Source organism: Hordeum vulgare, chromosome 6H, assembly GCF_904849725.1.
Source record: "Hordeum vulgare subsp. vulgare chromosome 6H, MorexV3_pseudomolecules_assembly, whole genome shotgun sequence".
Classification (NCBI taxonomy): domain Eukaryota; kingdom Viridiplantae; phylum Streptophyta; class Magnoliopsida; order Poales; family Poaceae; genus Hordeum; species Hordeum vulgare.
Window position 1 is genome coordinate 422,081,125 of NC_058523.1, and position 19,586 is coordinate 422,100,710.

The 19,586-nt window shown below is 43.9% G+C and overlaps 2 protein-coding genes across 5 annotated transcripts; one reads left to right on the forward strand and one right to left on the reverse strand.

Moving 5' to 3' along the window:
- The first annotated feature begins 274 nt into the window (after positions 1–274).
- LOC123402171 lies at positions 275–6,130 on the forward strand. Of its 4 annotated transcripts, none has more exons than XM_045096050.1 (9): positions 277–570; positions 1,044–2,267; positions 2,427–2,545; positions 2,639–2,763; positions 3,032–3,131; positions 3,234–3,311; positions 3,536–3,648; positions 5,492–5,577; positions 5,695–5,791. In XM_045096050.1, the coding sequence occupies exons 2-9, from the start codon at positions 1,115–1,117 to the stop codon at positions 5,700–5,702; spliced, it is 1,782 nt and encodes a 593-aa protein (XP_044951985.1). In that variant the 5' UTR covers positions 277–570; positions 1,044–1,114; the 3' UTR covers positions 5,703–5,791. The 4 variants fall into 4 exon arrangements, with proteins under 4 accessions (XP_044951987.1, XP_044951986.1, XP_044951985.1 ...); XM_045096049.1 differs by having other exon boundaries at positions 280–570; positions 3,536–3,619; positions 5,695–6,130; XM_045096052.1 differs by lacking the exon at positions 5,695–5,791 and having other exon boundaries at positions 275–570; positions 3,558–3,648; positions 5,492–5,575.
- Positions 6,131–6,832: 702 nt separating this feature from the next.
- LOC123403374 lies at positions 6,833–7,756 on the reverse strand. The gene has a single exon (XM_045097314.1). It carries the CDS (start codon positions 7,372–7,374, stop codon positions 7,069–7,071), a length of 306 nt encoding a protein of 101 aa, XP_044953249.1. The 5' UTR covers positions 7,375–7,756; the 3' UTR covers positions 6,833–7,068.
- Positions 7,757–19,586: the final 11,830 nt, after the last annotated feature.

Sequence of the window (19,586 nt, forward strand, 5' to 3'; positions counted from 1 at the left end):
ATTTGAGGTTTGTAATTTGAGGTATCCGGATGTAGAATGCATTATTTAAGGCGTGATCAGTCAATATCCACAGCGTTTAAGGGGTCGAATTTGCAAGGTCTAGCTCTAGATGTTTTTATAGAATGGATTGTTTAAGACGTGACATGTCCCTTCCGTGAGTGTTCTGGACCGGATTTACAAGTTCTGTTCGTTCTTATAAGTTTGACCGTGCACTTTGCATCGAACGGCGCAAACACATTCGGGGACCCAAAGAAAAAGCCGCACCCTGCCAAGTTTTGTCCGGTTGCCCGATTGACGCTGCTGGCTGCGGCCGCACATCGGTGAGCGGCACAGCGGCAGCCTCGAAACAGCCAGAACACGGAGATGGACCTGGAAGCCCGAGCTCCCATGACGCGGCGCCGGTAGCCTGTCCGCCTCGGAAGCTCGTGGAGCCAGAGGGGGGCGGAGAAGAGGCGGAGACTAGGTCGTCGTGCCTCTCCCCCTCCTCCTCCTCCCCCTCCCGTGAAGCGCCAACTGTTGCGAAGCCGCCATCGGGCATCGGGAGCTGAGCTCCAGTCCAGCCACCGCAAGGTAAGACAAAGCTTTTGACCCCCCGGACTCGCGCAGAACACTACCTACTACCTTCGGAGGGCATTCCTCTCGTCCGCTCCGATCGAATCAGGTGCGGGTCCCCGCGCACGCAAGCTGTTCGACGAAACGTCTGTTAGGAGTCTGTTCTATGACATGTCTCGCGGAATGGGGTACTCTGGGGTTGAAGCTTGGCAGTTACCGCTCATGGTGTTGCCTCAAATTTGCAGCGGGTACAAGGCATAGGGCGTCGGTCAGAATTAGCGACACTTATAGCGCAGTATGATTGCTGATCCTCGCTCCTGAAGTGAGTACTGCAATGCAATGTGGTGCTCTTTGGGCTTGGGCGCTATTGTTAGTACCTAGCTCAAAGGTCTAGAGAGATGATCTCCCATGAAACATACTCTTTGCTTAGTACCATATGAGACCTGTTTTGAGATGCTAATTTTGCCTTTTCTGCTTCCTGCCTCTTGCAGGTCTCAGTCAGATGATTAGCTGACTTCTTCATGAACGAACGGCTACCTTGCTGCATGCATGCTTGTCAAAGATGAGCTCAAATCGTACAGCTTCAAAAGCTCGAAAATCAACAATTAATTACCATCGGCTTCCATTAGATAAGCACCAATTACTTGATCCAGATGCATTTCTTTCAAAGGATCGCGGTGCCAATCAATCACGAAGTACTCAATCAGGCAGCAGACATACTGATAGACTATTCACTACTCCTCAGTTTGTATCCGCATTGACAGGGATCTGGGATCTTGTTGCCCACCCAGAATCTTCTGGCACAACAGATCAAAGATCTGTGAGTGAGGAGATTTTGCACAAGGAAGACCCTGTGTGCGTTGCTAGGGACCGAAAAGGACACGCATTGACATCTTGCACCGAAAGCTCAACTGGCCTCAACTCTCAAACCTGTTTATCAACACCAAAATCAATCCACGAAGATCTTAGATTGCTGAAGAAGATTTTAATGCTCACATCACGTAGCAACATGATCGGTGCCTCTGCCACATGGAGACATATGCGTCTTACCAGTAAACTTGGGAACATGCATTATCAAAATATATGCTCGATGCAAACCGAAAAGCTAGGAGCTTGTGCTACTTCCAGCAGTATGGACATCAAGGAGGACGGCCCCTTCAGAAGGGGTGATCACTGTTGCAGTCAAACAGGAGACATGCCAGCTGAGCAAAGCACGAGCTCAAGTGAGGAGGATAATATCACGTATGCCTGTGAAAATTCTCTGCATGATGATAAATTAAATGCAAAGATTTCTAGAGAATATTCCAATATGCCGGCTTGCTCATCAGAGCAGGTTTGCAAAGAGGCAAGGATAATGCTGGAAAATCAGATTTCCAGCACATGCGAACATATTCGGCCTGAAGGCTTGACATGCACATCTTGTGTGGTTGGTGATGCTATTGTTAACCCACCAAATGTAAACCAACATACCTATGGGGAAGATATGTCTCAGCAGCATTTTGTAGACAAGCGTTTGTCAGAGTTTGAATCATCCTTGGGGCATCGATTTCATGGTGCTGTTGATGCGAACAAGCATGCTGCTGCAGGAGCAATAGCTGGGACAGTTGTCAGTATCTCTCTGCATCCAGTTGATACGGTGAAAACCATTATTCAGGCTAACAGTTCTGGACAAAGCTCATTCTACCACATAATAAGACACACCCTTGTTGAGAGAGGTAATATTTTGCGTGTATTTACACACACTGAGATGCTATCAATAAGTTTATCATATTTCCATGTCCGTCTCCCTATTGTCAAACATTCTACCACATACTAAGGCGCACCCTCGTTAACAGTACTAGAATTTTTCATGCTTGGCAAATATTTTTCTACAGGTGTCTTAGGACTTTATGGAGGGCTTGCTAGCAAAATTGCTTGTTCTGCACCAATTTCAGCTATTTATACCTTAACTTACGAAATAGTAAAGGGATCACTTCTTCCTACTTTGCCGAAGGTGATTTCAGTTTTATTTTGCAATTGATATCCAATGATGTAACATTCATACACTTTAATCTTATACTATGTTATTACATTGGCATTTCTTCAGGACTACCATTCCATTGCTCATTGTGCTGCGGGTGGTTGTTCTAGTATTGCAACATCCTTTATTTTTACACCAAGCGAATGCATAAAACAACAGATGCAAGTCGGTTCGCAGTATCAGAATTGCTGGTATTTAATTTCCATGCCTCTACTTGGGTTATTCGTTACTTATCTTTCTTTATTTAGAAGCTTTTTTTTTGCTGATAAATAAGAAGAAATGACAAAAACATGTTAATTTACCAGTCCTAGTTCTGCATCCTGACAATGACCTGCTATTTATATTAAAAAATGACAGTAACCTGCGTCCACGTTGCTTGTTGAAATTATTTGGCACCATTGCCTGCAGTTCACCATATATACTCTTCTTCACGCTCTAATAAGAATTTCATGCCATCAGGAAGGCTTTAGTTGGATGTCTTCAAAGGGGTGGCATTGCTTCGTTATATGCTGGATGGGGGGCTGTTCTTTGCAGAAATATTCCACATTCTATAGTAAAGGTATCTTTACGAACAATTACAATTTACTCCCTAGTCCCAAATTTTAATTCTACATCTGCTGTGCTGTTTCATTTTGGTCTTCACTTCTTTTGGAATTTCCAGTTTTATGCCTACGAGAGTCTGAAGCAGTTTCTGTTGAATGCATCACCTGCTAATGCTAAACTCAATTCTGGCCAGACGGTTAGTTCCTGAACCTCAACTTTTTAAACCATCTTATTTATGTGTTTCATTATTCAATACTGAACCTGTACTGTTTGGCATGTTCCCATCACTAAATTCAGTTTTCCAATGATGCCACTTACCTTAGATATAAATGTTAATACTTCAGATCGAGCATAATTCAACATTTCAACTACACATTCCGAATTTTAGTGTGGTAAACTCCCTTTTTCTTTGCGTTGCAGCTCATTTGTGGAGGTTTTGCAGGATCAACTGCTGCTCTGTTTACAAATCCATTCGATGTTGTGAAGACAAGAGTACAGTTACAGGTGCAACACATGCTTATACCACAAATTTGGTGAACCCTTTTACTCAACAAAAAACATGCTCATGCCACACCCCAGTTTGTATATATCAGCACAAGTAACTTACAGTTAAAGTTTTATCTATTTTGATTGGTTATTTAATGGAAAAGCTCACGTCACAACAACATTATTTAATGAAAAAAAGTGTGTAAGTGCACTTTTCAACCCCGAAACTCCAAACCATCTAATTGCAATCTCAAACAGTCGAAACAGTCCACTTTTTAGTCTCAGATGATTCCATGATGACGTGAATGCCATTCTTTTGATTACTAGCAGTGAAGATGCGCGGCGCACGCCGCGCTCGTCGAAAGTCTCATTTATATTTCGAATAAGTACTTCAATTTTATTCTTATTGCATGCATGTAATCTTTTTCATGTTTAGCTGGTTGGATTTTTTGAGGGGTTTTATAGGACGGAAAGGAGGTGTAGTTTCGTTTTGGCACGATTCACTGGTGTAATACAGTTATTTGTAACACGTTTAAATCCGTCGTAGTTGTTCTTTTGTCGTAGGACGATCACTTTATTATCAAAGAGCAACGCCATTAGGAAAAATTAATTGTTAGATAATATGTATATAGATTAGATCAAACTAAGTTACTGAATTGGTATTTATTTGGTTTATTTTTTCCCTCTGCGTATTTAAGTATTCCATTAGATTTGTCTGTTGCACTTTAGGAATTATCTATATATAAGTCTAAATATAGCATGGTATAATTGTATTAAAGTAAACCTGTAGACAATTTACTAAGCAATAAAAATGAACAGTGAATGGCGAAAAAAAGTCAAAAAAACAAGGAAAAGTGGATGGCTGCAGCTTTAGTATATAGTATATATATGACACATGAAATTCCATTATGAGCAGATAATTCTGCAGGAGCAGGTGAGTTGGCACTTACTATGAGATAGTGAAGCATTACCTAGAGTTCATGGCTCACTAAATGCCTTGAGGGCCAAGTCATTTCTTGAATGGGAAGGGAGTGTCTAGATCTGAGAATCAAATTAGGTTTGGTCAAATTTTGTCTCTGTTTGGATTTTGGAGTACGGAAGAGGGTTCTGGCTAGCTAGGACCCATAGCCATGTTCCAAACAGACCAATCTTGTTAGGAGGTAGTACTGCCCAAGGAAAAGAAAATGTGACTTCTGAACAATAAATAAAATAAGAACCTGATAAAATCGTATACCGAAACGACTTCTGGCATCACCAGTGGGATCCGAACCACATTTTCGTAGGCCGACTCCAGTTTTTCTAGGCAGATATAGTATAGCCTTTATTTAGCACAATTGTGTTTGTAGGAAGATTCCTCGTTCTGAAATAAAGTCTATTTGGTGCTTCTTCCAATTGTTTTCCATGTCACTCCATGAACAACCACACACTATGACAAACAAAGAAACAAGAACAAAAATAATCATTTGGATAACAAATTTACAGCAATTCTGTTATAAATGGATGAAATTTGTCCCAAGTGGATAAAAAACCGGAGTTGATACATGACAGTGAGGTTGTGGCCACATGGCATCCACGACACCAAATACCATTTGCCAAACCACCAGAGGGCAGAGGGTGAAAAGCAGACTGTTTCATTAGTTTGAGGTTGTATCCCAACAATTTTAGAGTTCAAGATTGAAAAATAAGCCTTTCCCAGAGTCCAAGGTCAAAAAACAGAAACTGGACCTTTTTTTCTATTTCATTATAATAGAACTTGTTGAGATGGAAAATCGGGCTTAGATCTTTTGTTTTCCTATCACTTCTGATGGCTTGTTTACCTTCAATTCTTCAAATCAAAAGTGAACTGATAGTTGCTGCAGGACTAATTCTGAATTGATTCATGTTCATTAGGCACTCAGCCCTGTTAGAAAGTATGAAGGGGTTCTTCATGCCCTTACACACATTTTTGAGCAAGAAGGGTTACGAGGTCTTTACAGGTACAGCCATTTATACACGATACTACAGACTTACCATGTTATTGGACGTAAATTCGCACTCGTCCGTGTCATTCTTACTGCAAGCATGCAAATTATTATTCAACATTTTGTGTCCAGGGGTTTAAGTCCAAGGCTGCTTATGTATGTATCTCAAGGGGCGCTATTTTTCACATCCTACGAGTTTCTCAAAACAATTATGTTTCCTGAACAAGAGCTTCATGCAAGCAGCGTTTGATCATAGAAGGGGAGGACTTGGCAGCCCCAGTGGGATTTCTCGGTCGATCCCATGAGCTAACATCTGGGATGGCCCCAGTAAAGAATTGTTGTAGTTTTGTGGTTACAAACCATCCTTCGAAGGTCTTGTAACAAATTAGTGTACATCAACATCATTTTTGGATCGTAGCCATTAGACAACCACACTTGGTATTTAACCTTCTTCTAGTAGAACACAACATGTAGTCAAAAGGAGTTTTGTATCATGAGCAAACTTGAGATGTAAATTTCCTTGCGGGAGGACGTGTGAATATGAGTGTATCCTGGTTTTGCGTTCTTACGTGGGCGTTAATATTTCATCTGTGCAACTCCCAGTTATTTTAAATGAAAACTTTATGGGAAACACAAACAGTGTACATAGGAGCTCGAATTCATGGTTTTGATGTGCAGCGTTTAGCAAAACACCATATCCACCAACTCCCATATTGTTAGTGTCGTAAGCATGCTTGCTAATTTTCACGTGAAACGAAGCAATGGTGTTTCGTCGGTGAAAAAACTAAATTTGGAAGTGACATTTTGAGGTAACAATTAATGTTCAATTTTTTCTTTTTGCATCGGCCAAAATGTTTAACCTTATTGTCTTAAAAATTTCAGGTAGTATTTGAATATGACAAAGAACACATGGAGTTTTTGCTGGAACTTTTATCACATTTTAAAAATGATTTTCCATAGGCGGGAGCACAGGAGCCGAATTGCATTTCTGGGGGATTTCATATTTTTTACTTAGTTTGGATGCTTGGTAATCTAGGTGAACTTTTTAATAGATCTGAGTCATTTTCGGGAAAAGGAAATAGACGATGAGATATCTCTTGGCGGCTTCAAATGATTGGCTAGCTGATCAAGTTAAATCGTTTAGAGAAAGCTATCACCGATAGCAAAATATTCTTCATCCATGCTTGGATTTGGAACTGCATCATCAAGCATCAATACTCTCACGCTTTCTTCGTTCCTAGCTAGCACCATTATTCCCAAAGTAGTCTCATGCATGTGCTGCCATCCAGCAAACAATACTTCATTCCTCCACTCTAAATACTTGTACACCCACTTTCAATTATTATTTTTTATTTGTACGCCCATATCCATCCACGATATATAGACGACATAGCTAGCACTACCAAGAGTAACTACAAGAGGGATATAATTGGAAGGTAACAAGAACAATACCACCACATACGCACGCGCCGGGCCAGAACTATAAACAGCGACAAGCTAGCTCTCCTAATAAGAACAACAAGAAGCTACCGACGACGGCCTCCGCGGTCCAGCTGCAGGCGCGAACCTGGCCGTGAAGTCGGGCTCGCACTCGCCGGGGCGGCTCCCGTCGTCGAAGTTCTGGGCGTAGCTGAGCGCGTCGTAGTTGAGCTTGAGCCCACCGGCTCCGGCTCCGAGGGCGTACGCCGTCCGCCGGTGCCTTCGCCTGAGCCCGCTCCACAGCGCCGACACGCACCACGACGTGATGGCCGCGCTGGTGCTGCGCCACGCCTCCAGCACGGCCGCCATGGCCGCCTCCCGCTCCCTTCCCATCGACCGCCTCCTCCCTCCTCAGCCCTCGCCCTCGCCCTCGGCCGGGAGCAAGCAGCAGCCAGCCTGAGCCTGAGCCTGGTGGTCTACGTATACTAGCTCCTGACTCTGGTTTCCCGTATGGTGGGAGAGAGCTAAGGAATGCTAGCACGGCGTGGTTGGTGTGCGAATATATGTTCTTTCTGGGCAGGCAGAGGCACGCACAATAGGCTGGCTGGCGAAGATCTTGCCGCGCTTCGAGAATGGAAATAGAAATCCTGCCTATGTGTCAGGAGCTCCGGATAAAAGCGCACAGACGATATTTTTCGTTCGTCCAACTCAAAGAAAAAAAAAGGAGAGGAGATATTGTCTTCGTGAAAGAGAAAATATCAGGCGCGGGGACGTAGCGAGAAACAGCACTGCTGGCTAAGCTAGCGCTTATCCCGTGATGTAACATTTGTGGATCCTGACTGCTTCAGGTCGGCACAAGCACTGAAAAGTACGCCTTGTCTTCTTGTTTTGTAGACGGAAAAGAGCATTTCCACGCCGGAAAGAAAGATCTTTGTCGGATCCCGTAGGAAGAATCCGCACACGCCGCGCGCGCTCGCTCGTTTGGTTTCGCTTTGGAGGTTAATGTTACGGAACTGCCGGCCCACCCGAGAGGGAGCGGCACTGGGCCGGTGTTCCAGTGCCGGCCCTTTTTGGGCAAAGTCTTAGAGTATATACATCTGAAGTGACAAATTTAACCCCTCAAACGTCCGCGTCCGATAAATGTTTCGATCACATTCGTTTGACTTTCTATTTGTCCTTTTACGTAGCCATGTTCCTTACTTTTTTTCTTATATATCTAGTCACATGCACGTGATTGATGATGAAGTAGAGAGAGAGAAAGAAAATAAACAAAAAGGATGTTATGTGGTGGGCTTAATCCTATGTGATGGACGGATGGCTACTGATCGGACATGTCCGAGCATTCTTCATCAATGCCCGTGCGTTGTAACAAAAGAGTAAAAAAATCTGAGCCGTTATCATTTCGGTTCAATTTTAATTGTAACTCGTCATATTCATTACATGCACCTAAGACCACACTCAGACATTTGGATTTCGATAAGTGAAGATACATACATAAGGTCTTAGATCATAAAACATGTACAAAAAGAGAACCTAGTGCAAGTACAACATGATTAAGGATTATAATCTTTCCTAAATATTAATGTTTAATTTTACATGTTGCAATATGCATCCGTACGAAGTAAAGACGAATCATGTGTCATTGATTAACATTGCATCCTACATAGCATTTTAAAATATTAAATATATAAAATAACATCATATTCAAATTCTGCACTTTTTCTAATCAAATTTTATATACAATATGCTAAAATTGAAGTTATGGTTTAAAATCTATGATTATTTTACATAATATATTTATTTTAGTAGACGGTGGAATGATTAATGTAGATATCAAGGGGTTTATGTAAAACTGCAAAAAAGATATATATTATCACATGAAAAATAACATGATAAGTGGTGTTGTGCAAAAAACATAAAGATGGGATGATTTTCGAAGTTTACTCAAGATGTTTTAAATTTTTTAGACAAGAAAAATATCTACCGAGTTGGACATATCTCATTACACATTTATTGTCGTTCCTACTCGGTCATGCCCAATAAATATTTGTAGTATGATGAAAATAACAAAGTATACTTTAGTAATTGATGATAGCATGTCTTTTATCGTTCTTGTTTTTTAATTCTTTATTTTTGGTATATTTTTTCGGGTTTGACGTTTTTTTTTGCTTTCTTTGTTTTTTGTGCTTCTTTTTCAATTTTATACTTTTTGTTCGTTTTCTTTCTACATTTTTGTTAAACACCAAGAATAATTTTTATATACACATTTAACATTTTCTAAATATACAATTCACATTTTTGACAATATTTTTTATGCCTACTTTGCTCATATACAATGTACATTTTTTGTATACGCTAGAAGCATATTTATATATACATGCTTAACAATTAGAAAATAGATGACTGATATTTTGAAAATACATAATTAACATTTGCTAAAATATCTTTTTATGTCTACATTCTCCGTAAACATTGTACATTTTTGTATACATAGAAACATATAGACATAGACGTTTAACATTTCCAAATTCATGGTCAACATTTTTTAAAACTTATAGCTTTTAATGTATACTTTTTTCGAGAAGCATTCTACATTTCTTGTATACATCATGATCACTTTTTATATACATGTTTAACATTGTCCAAATACACGATTACTGTTTTTGAAAACTTATCATTTTTATGTCTACTTTGTTCTATACACATTGTATATTTCTTTCTATACATTAAAAACATTTTTTATACACATTTAACATTCTTTAGTGCATGCTTAACTTTTTCCAAAAAAACATAAATATTGGATGATCGGTTAGTTGTCAACAAGAGAATAAAAAGAGGAAAGCCGGGGGGGCATGGGATCAAACCTGCGTCTCCCAGGTCAAAGAGCGAGTGTGAGATGAACTTGTACTTGAGATACATAAGAGGATAGCTTCGTATTGAACCAGTGGGGACGGCTGATTTGTAAAGTGAAAAAAGGGAATTGTTTTGGCCACTTACAAGTGACATTGATGGATAATTCTCGTCAACTTTGAAAATAATTTGGATGACGGTGAACGAGCAAAAGCATCGCGTGCTTTATTATTATGTACAAATGAATATGAATAGTATTGGACAGCCCGAGCATTTAATGACGCTCTGAGTGGTTCGGTTGGGTCAACTTTTTTATTTCCTTATTATGTCCGATTAGTGGTCTTACATCCGTCGGCCAGTTTGAGAAGTTCGGTTGTAGATTCTCTTACTCTCTTCTTTTCATCGTATATAAGAGAGGCATTTATTTCTCTTTTCCCTTCTGTTTTTCGTTTATGCCCCTTCACCATTCAATATGTGTCTTCCATAAAAAGTAGCATGTGATCCTCAAATGAAAGGTAGTAAAAAAAGAACATATCCCCTCATTGCATGCACTCAATTTCTCTCCCTCCATCCGAGTGATTGATTTCAGTCCGGTGCTGAGGATGTAGTTGCATGTTATTAAATCGCTGATTATTTAACTACAGGTAATTAAGCTGCTAACCAGCTAATTGGTTGAGGGCATTTTCGTCCAAAATTCTCTTTAATTATGTGTCTTGGTCATTGTTGGGGATATTATCCGCTGCATGACCCGCCCTATTGGACCGGGTCAGGTTCATGGCGACTCAACTCTTGTGACCCAAAGATGGGTTTAGATCGGGAATACAGAAGGCGTTGAGTGATCTTCAAGCGAAAAGCCCAGATGGCGACTCACCTGTCGTGATGATTCCTTGCTTGAGAGACACGGTGACTTAGAGATACACTGGGTCACGACTTGTGATACAGTTTGTACTCTTGTAAACCTAGGACTTCGACCTGTATATAAAGGCGAGTCTCTAGGGTTGATATATTTAAGTTACAATCCATCAAGAGCTAGGTCAGGCGAGTTACGCACCCTTGTAATCGATTCCACCATTAATATACACAAAGCAGGACGTATGCTTTTACCTCCATCGGAGGGGCCGAACCTGGGTAAACCCGAGTCTCGCTTCCGCTTAACCCCTTTGAGGCGCCACCAATGTGTGATGGCTCCATCTCTAAGTCCTTTCACGAGGATATCTTTCATGACAAAACCACGACAGTTGGCGTCCACCGTGGGGCTACCGCACGGTGGAGTTGAGTTCTCAAAGGGAGCCCTTCCGGGGTTTGGGAGCTACGCGGTCGGCCTCATGACTAAGAGCCGCCATGGGAAGTACTACACCGACAACTCTCAGTGGGGGCCTGGCGCCGATTCAGTCGAATCTGGTTACCGGGTCCCCTTCGGCAAGATCCATATCTTCATTGGCAAGTTTGGGGTTCCCATACCTAAGTCAGACATCCGCACCGACATCGTCAAGACGGCTCGCTTCGCCCAACCCGCCAAACGTCAGGTAAGGTGCGCCACATTTTTGTTGGTTTCACGCAGGGGGTCAACCTACCGGATGAGCCGGTGATTGAGGAGAAGACGCCTGTCAACTCGGATGGCGAGTCATCCATGGGCGATACAGATTCAATCTACCCCCTCCATGAAGGGCGGCTTAGGGGTTTACCCGAGGCGGCAATTTCCTAGGATTTCCAAGAACCTCATCGTCAGGTCGCCATCTACATGGCAGGAGCTACGGCGGCTCAGCCGACCGCAGCGGATAACAACGAAGCCAGCGGGTCAGGGAAGACTCCGTCTCAAGCCTTGGTGGATCTAGTGGCAGAGATGTCTAAACTCACGGCGGTCGCCGTGACCGCGGAGAATCAAGAAGAGGTTAACGCCGAGTTGGCAAAGCTGAGGGAGGAGATGACCAAGATCCAGCGCGAGATCGAAGTCGGGGCCACCCGGATGGCAAGCCAAGAGACCCATGTAATGCCCCAAGTGTGTAGCCTTCCCTTTTTGGAACCTTCTGCATGTGGGTCCAACTTGTCATGGACATGAGAGCTATCTATGCTATGATTTCATGTGATGTCTCTTGTTATTCTTCCTTGCATGCATGCATGCCATATCATTCCATGACCATGACCTTGTGATGTTGCATTGTGTTCTTATGAGGTGATGTGATGCTTGTGATCTTGTGTGATATGTGGTTTGTGAAATGTGTGGTGTGGTGCAACTCTAGTAGATTGCATGTGATAGTAGGAATAGATGTGGTTGCATAGCTTCAAAACTCTCTCCCTCCTATTTATCTCAAGCCCAAATATTTTTGCCTCTTCTCTGTTTTAAAAAATGTCCCTGATTTAGCTCTTGTTTGTGGTGAATTTGTGATGTGTAATTGCTGTTTTAAATGGGTGTGCAAGTGGTGCAACTATTCACAAAACAGTGCAAACAATTCCTGTTTTGTAAATATTTAATTGCCCCAAATATTTCTTTTCCACTTTATTCAAATAGGTCATATTTTTCCATATCCAGGGGTATTTTTGTTTTGTTTTTATCCCCGGTAGATTTTTGCCTTGCTTTATTTCTTCTCTGGCTTTTCCTATAAATAGAAAAGGCCCCATGGATTTAATTTTCTCTTATGTGGCGCCTCAGGTGGGCTCTCTCCCTCCTGGCGGCCCAATTCTTACCCCCCCCGCGCTAAGCCCAGCTCCACGTCCCTCCTTCTCCTTCAGACGCCGTTTCCACCTGTGCCTCCTTTCCGTCAGGCCAGAAGAGAGAGCGTGCGTGCCGCCGTGAGGCACATACGTCGAGGCCACCCCATAAAGCGTGGGCGTCCGTGCCCATCTTCCCTAGGGTTCCCCTCTCTCCCAATCTGTGCCGCCACCTCTCTCCATCTCCCTCCTCCCTTCCTTCCCCTCCGGTAAGTCTCTGCCGATCGAAACAGAGAGAGGAGAGAAGGTCATCGCCGACATCTACCCCGCTCCCATCGGCATCCAGCGCCGCCGTCATGTCCAGGAGCACGGTGAGGTGCCCGCGCCCCATTCCCGTCCTCGGTGAGGCCGGGGAGCGACCTCACCGATGGCCAGCTCGTCGTCAACGCCTCGGCCCCGGAGTTCTCCTTCTTCTTCCTCGGTTCTACATCGGCCTGCAGCAGGGCCTCCTCCAGCGCATCTTCTTCCCCTCCAGCTTCTTCCCCTCCAGATCGGCGCCTCCTCTTCCTTCCCCAAGGTGAGCCGGCCTTCTCTTCCCCCCTCCCTCGAATAGATCTGGCGAGAGGACTTGCAGAGCGTCCCTGTCCCGAGCTGCAGTAGGTCTTGCGTGCATGTGTGTGTTCTGGGTTGTGCTCGTGCTAGATGCAGGCGCTTGGGTAGTTGTAGATGTGTAGGGGATTTCCTCGTTGATGGTTGTGGTAGTTGGCCACGCGGTGTAGCAGTAGCAAGGAGACCAGCTCCGGCGATCTCCCTGTCGCCGGCTCGCAGGTGCAGTGTAGGGAATAAGATCGTGGTAGTATTCTTTGTATCAGCTCCGGCGATTTCCCTGAATCGTAGCGCAGTGGTATAAGCATGTGTGTGTACTCGTGAGCTCGTGGGTTCGAGTCCCAGGGGATGCACCCCCCTTTTTTGCATGTTATTTCTGGCAGTAGTGTAGCGCAGAGTACAACTTGTCCTGTTTGGAGTCCCTCCTCTGTCAAACACTGGGTGCCTAGCAGAGTGGTGTGTTGTAGTTTGTTGAATCTAGAGGTGCAGGGTTCAAACCCTCACCCATATCTTTTATTTTTTTGTTTGTTCTTTCTTTTGTTTTACTTCTTGTTTGCATAAGCATGTGAGTATATTAGGTGTAGCTACTAGGATAATTTTTGTGGCATTTATTCTTTCCCTTAACAACATGAGTAGTTGTGCTTGTGCTTGTAGTTTTATTTGCATATGTAGAGGATGTGCTTGTGCATTGTGTTCTAGGTGCTAAGGGTGCTAGTGATCTAGCTTGAGGGTGTGCCCTAGCCCTTTCATGCAAATGTATGCATGTGTAGTTGATGTGGTGTAGTTGTGCTTGTGCCTTTTGAAAGTGCGTTATATCGACTAGAGGGGGGTGAATAGGAGATTTTTTAGAATTTCATCACTGAGGAAATTCCTTTTGAGGAAAATCCTCACTGATGACTAACTTACAACGGAAACAATAAAGGATCAGAAGTGCAAAGTTTCACAACAGCAGTTTTTCAGAGTGATGAATGTGAAAACAGATTGCACAGTGAGCAGGCACGCAGAAAACAGATGAGGATTAACTAGCGTGAAGAATTTGGGGTTGAGGAATTTCAGAGAAAGTCTTCAGCAAATTCTTCAAACAGTAGCAGTGAAAGCCATCAGCACATAATATGAGGAAAGTAAGGAGTTGAGGAATTAGAACCCGTTTCACGGCGAAGACAGTAGTTGATGACCTAGTTCCAACTGCTGTGACAGTCATACATCTGGTTTGGAGCGGCTTGGTATTGAAACCAAAGGACACACAATCCCGGGACACACAGTCCCTACCGTGTTCTCCTTGGGCTAAGAATACACAGTCCTCGCCCAACACTCGTGGTAAGTCTTCAGGGCAGACTTCCAAACCCTCACAAACTTGGTCACCCGGCGATCCACAATTAACTGCTGGATTGCTCTAGACCATGACGCCTAACCGTCTGGAGGATGCATAGTCCTCAAAGGTAAAAGGCTTCAGTCCCACACAGGAACAACTCCTTCACTGATGCTCAATCACTTGGTTCTAGGTTTGTGGTTTCGGTGTATGGGGTATTTCCTCACTGATGAATTACTCTCGAAGACTCTGAGGAATTGGGTTGCTCTTATGACAAGTGTCAGTTCCTAACACAGCAGCCAACCAGCTAATGGTTGTGGGGGGCGGCTATTTATAGCCTGGGAGCATCCCGACATGATTTGACACTAATGCCCTTAAATAATATGACCGTTGGTGTGGATAAGACCAATGACTTGGCGTGGCTATCGAAACGGTCAGAACCCTCAACTGTGAGAGTCCTCATGTCACTCGTATTCCTCACTTGAGGCTTTTGGTAGGATTAGGCTTGGGTTGAGCATCATGAGGAAATTCATTCCAAAGTGTAACTTCGACCCCCTTTAACAGTACGGTGTTCCTATTACTCAAGTGTGAAGAAAATAAAACAGAAAGAGTAAATCTTCATGCTTCAAAGTCTTCATAATGATTTTCTTCAGGACACACCGAATTCCTCAATTTCAATATCTTCATGAGGAATATCAATTTCATCGCAGATTCTTCGCGATTCAATTCTTCAGCTTCAGACCAATTTCTTCAACCGAAGATATACATTTTTAGGGGTCGATATTCATGAAATATCTCAAACTCCTCAGTGACCTATAGATCATGTGTACACTCATAAACACATTAGATACTTAACTTATAAGTCTTCAAACCACCGAAATCACTAAGGGGCACTAGATGCACTTACAATCTCCCCCTTTTTGGTGGTTGATGACAATTAGGTTAAGTCTTCAACAAGGATAAAAATATGAAGTGTAAATACTCATTTGAGGAATTTGAAATCAAGATTCAGAGAGACTCCCCCTGAAGATGTGCATATCTTGAGGATTTTGCTTTTCACAGCAAATGCACATTGATGATTTATATCATGGAGATCTCCCCCTGAGTCTTGTAAATCATGCATACATGTTACATATAGTATGAAGAAAATGAAAATGCATGATGACAAATGGTATCTGACGAATTCCAGCATGCGTGCATTAAAACTTGAGGAATAAGCATGCAAAGAAAAACGTTCGAAAGCGTCAGAGTACCATCGGGCTTAAGTTACAACTCATTACATAAAAACTTCAGAAGAGCCAAGAGTTTGTAACTTAAATATAGTTCATAAGCCCCAAAATATCCCGCTTGTTGATTAACTCTCAAGTTTCTCCCCCTTTGTCATCAAGTGACAAAAAGGGACAAACTGAGGACTAACGCCCGTGAAGACTTCACTTCTTGGCGGTTGATGAAGAGGCGTGGTGCTTCTTGGGAGTAGTCTTCTTCCTTGGACCAGTGGCAGTGTCGAGCTGTTCTTCATCAGATTCAGCAGTGCGGAATGAAGAAAAGGAACTGTCTTCAAGGTCTGGAACTGGAATGGGCCTGAACTTCTTCTTGGGAGGCCACGACCAGTCAAAGTCTCGCTCAAAGTCCATTTCTTCAAGCTCTGTCTAAGTCTTCAGATGAGCAAGTGTAGCCCAGGTGCGATCAAAAACCTCATGCAGATAGTGATGGTTAAGCTTCACAGAGTTATGTGTTTCAGTGAGGGTTTTCACAATGGCGCCAAACTGGCGTTTGACCCACTTGTGATTGCGACCCACCTTCTGGTGAAGATTGAGGAGAAGCTCTCTTGTATTCATTATGCGAGGAGGAACGGGGCTTGCGGGGCGAGTCTCAGTATCATCCCATGAAGAATAAGCTTCTTGCTCTCTGAACTGACCATCAAGGGGCCTACGGCCTTCATCAATCACTGACTTGCCTTTTCCTTCAACTGGCTCGAAAGTCTTCTTGTTGACCCGGATAGGAGGCATATAACCAACATGGTTTTGGAAATCAGCGTGGAAGTTGATGTCTGTCCTTGTCCTGATGAATCTCATGATCCATGGGTCATATATCTTGTGGTCAAATGGACACATAGCATTGTCGGCCAAAGTCCTCAAGAAGAAATGATGTATATTGGTAGGAATACCATGGATGATGTTGAAGAGGATATTCTTCATAATGCCTACAACATCTTCATCATCATCATGGCCTTTGATCGGCGCGAGCACACTGCAGAGGATTCTGTAGACAGACCTTGGTGTATATTTGAGCTCGTGGACGAGGAAGGTTTTTCTCGGTGATTGCCCTTCAGCCAAAGGCTTCATGAGGACTTCCATCATCCCGTTGGGCAGCTCACGCCCACCGTAAAGCTTCACAGTCTCCTTTGAGGGAATTGATACGGGCAGTTCACGGAGGAGCTCAGTAGCAGGAGCCTTGTAGTGAGTGTTTTGTGACATCCAGTCAAACACCCAGGTGTTAATGTCTTCAGGGTCGCTAGATATGTGAAGAGTGGCATAAAACTGAAGAATGAGCTCACTGTTCCAATCAGAGATGTTTGAGCACATTGGTAGCAGGCCAGCTTCATGGAGGACATTGAGGACTGGAGCTAGGCACAGTATTGCTTCAAGTTCAACGTGAAGAATATGCCTGTGCTGGAATATCTTGTTTCTTCCACACAGTACAGAGGCATAGTAATTCAGCTGTGTCCTCGTCCAAAATTTCAGATGTCTCATTTGAGGCTTATCATAGGGATTCTCTCCAATGAAGTACATGCATTCTTCAAAGAAGTTCTCCTTTTGAAACTTCGGTCGCTTGGAGAATGGCTGACGTTGCATTGGCTGAAGATTTAGCTGAGGAACAGGAGGGGAGACAACAATTGCAGTCTCGGGGTTGAGCATGACGAAGGCATTGTCTTGATCAGGTGCATTTTCTTCAGCATTGTCCTCAAGGTGAGGAATTTCATCAGCTGGGGCTTCAGGCTGAGGAGCTTGCTCATGTTGTGCATCATGTTGAAGAATGGGATCTGGCTGGGCATCAGGCTGAGGAATAGGTTCATCTTGCTCAGGTGGAGGAGTTGGGTCAGCCTGTTCCTCATCTTGAGGATTTTGCTCAGGACTTTGAATTTCATCAGCTTGAGGAATTTCACTCTGCTCTTCCTGAGCTGGCTTGGTGACAGAGGCAGTTTCATCAGCTGGTGCAGCTGATCCTTGTGCAGTGTCTTTCTGAGGAATGGAGGGCTGAGTACTGTCGTCAATATGAATTTCTTCGTCAGTGTGTTCCTCAGATGCGGCATCCTTCATTTCCTCATTTGTCCCTTTCTCTTGGTCTGCAAGGATGACCATTTCATAAGACGGAGCGACGTTGAGGGGCATAGGGTCCAGTGGAGCATTATCTTCAAGCGCTTTGAGGCGCTTGGCCTCTGTTTCTTCTTCTGCTGAGGAGGCCTTTCTCTTTTTGGCTTCCTTCTCAGCAGCCGTGGTTTTCTTCACGTCTGATGCAGACGGAGTCATCTTCTTCACCTTTGAAGCTTTTGGTGAAGGGGTTCTCTCGACAGATTCATCAGCTGGCTTTGAGGAACCAACTGGAGCAGAGTCATCAGCTTGCTTTGATGAAGCAGCTGGGTCAGGGGCAGTCTCACCAGCTGCAGCAGGTTCATCAGCTGGATTTTCCATGGTGATTTCTTCAATAGCCGGTACATCCACACGGCTTTCTTGGGGTATTTCCTCAGCTTGAGGAGTTGCATCAGCTTGAGGAGATTCATCGGCTGGCTCTTCAATCAGAGGCTGAGGAGTTGATACTGGAGGGGCAGCCGTCTTGTTGTAGTCATCAACAACTTTGGTGGCAAATTTGATGAAACTTCTTTTGAGACTCTGACGATCAGATAGCTTTGAGTACTTCTCTGTCAAAGTCTTCAACTCAGCCTGTGTTGACACCAGTGCATCAGGCGTCAAGTTGAGGAGATTCTGCTTGAGGAATTTCTCCTTTTTAAGCTTCGCAACCTTGGCCTGCTTGGCTTGCTATTCTTTCCACTTGGCTTCATTGATGAATGTGGCCACCATGTGGCTGATGCCAGAGGGAAGTTTCAAATCATCAAGCGGAGTGTTTGGGTCCTCATACCAGATGTTTATGTAGTCTAGGAGGACCTTGGGGGTCCATGGCTAGAGGAATGGCGCTACCAGATGCTTGAGCTACCCTTTCCTGCTTGTTTCTAATTATAGCTTGCAGGGTTTGATCATCATATTCATCACTACCCTCTGATGCAGATGGGACTGTGATGATTTTGCTGGGGCTTGGTAGTGTTTCTCTTTCAGCAGACACCTGAGTCTTCACAGGAGGTGGTGAAGACTTTGTCTCCGAGCTGGTTGCAGGCGGGAGTGAGGAGCTGGAGGTAGCGGTCAGTGGCTTCATGACCGGCTTCTGTACTGGTATCTCTTGAGGCTTTGGTGGTGGTGCTGAGGATTATGGAGCTGAGGGTTTTGGCGCTGAGGGTTTTGTAACTGATGCCTGAGCAGATTTCTCTTGAGGCTTTGGAGCCCTTGGTTTTGACTTCAGAGACCGTGGTTGAGGAATTGTTGAACCAGAGGTCTGAGCGGCAGAGGAAGTAGCTGCAGTTGAGGCATTTAACCAGTGGTTGAGGAATTTGCCTAAGCATACTGTTCTTGGGTTCCAGAGTTGTACAGATCCGAAAATTCGCACAATTGAGGAATCTCATGAAAATCTTAGATGCTTAGTGAAGTTCATCAATGGTGTGGTGATATGTAGTGTTTGAGGAATCAAGTGCATATCGATTCTAGAGGAAAAACAGATTTCACATCGGAGATGTAAAATAGTAGACCTATCTTGCTATAAAAATGGGGTTTTTATTTACCCTTGAAGGCGCGCACAAAGAACATAGAAAAGTTGTGGAGAGAAACTCTTCGGTTGCGTGTCCAATGCGCCCTAACCCGGCGGCAGAGGATGTCTATGGCGGCGGTGGACGAAGATAGTCCGACTCCGGCGTGGTTCCGACGACGGAGAAGTCGAGGTAGTGAAGCTCTTCTTCACCGGCGACGAGACTTCCAGCGGTGGCGCTAGGGTTCGGTGCTTTTTGCTGTAGCACGAGAGCGATGGGGCGAAGAAGTGTTTGCCGAGGGGGATAAGGACATATTTATAGCCAGACAGTTACCGTTGG

What these genes read in the sequence shown, in the direction of transcription:
- LOC123402171 (XM_045096049.1), top strand. Translation starts at nt 1,115, where the DNA reads ATGAGCTCAAATCGTACAGCTTCAAAAGCTCGAAAATCAACAATTAAT. An exon ending in TCGCAGTATCAGAATTGCTG is followed by an intron (nt 2,764 to 3,031) that starts GTATTTAATTTC and finishes TCATGCCATCAG; the next exon opens with GAAGGCTTTAGTTGGATGTC. An exon ending in AACTCAATTCTGGCCAGACG is followed by an intron (nt 3,312 to 3,535) that starts GTTAGTTCCTGA and finishes TTTGCGTTGCAG; the next exon opens with CTCATTTGTGGAGGTTTTGC.
- LOC123403374 (XM_045097314.1), bottom strand. Translation starts at nt 7,374, where the DNA reads ATGGGAAGGGAGCGGGAGGCGGCCATGGCGGCCGTGCTGGAGGCGTGG.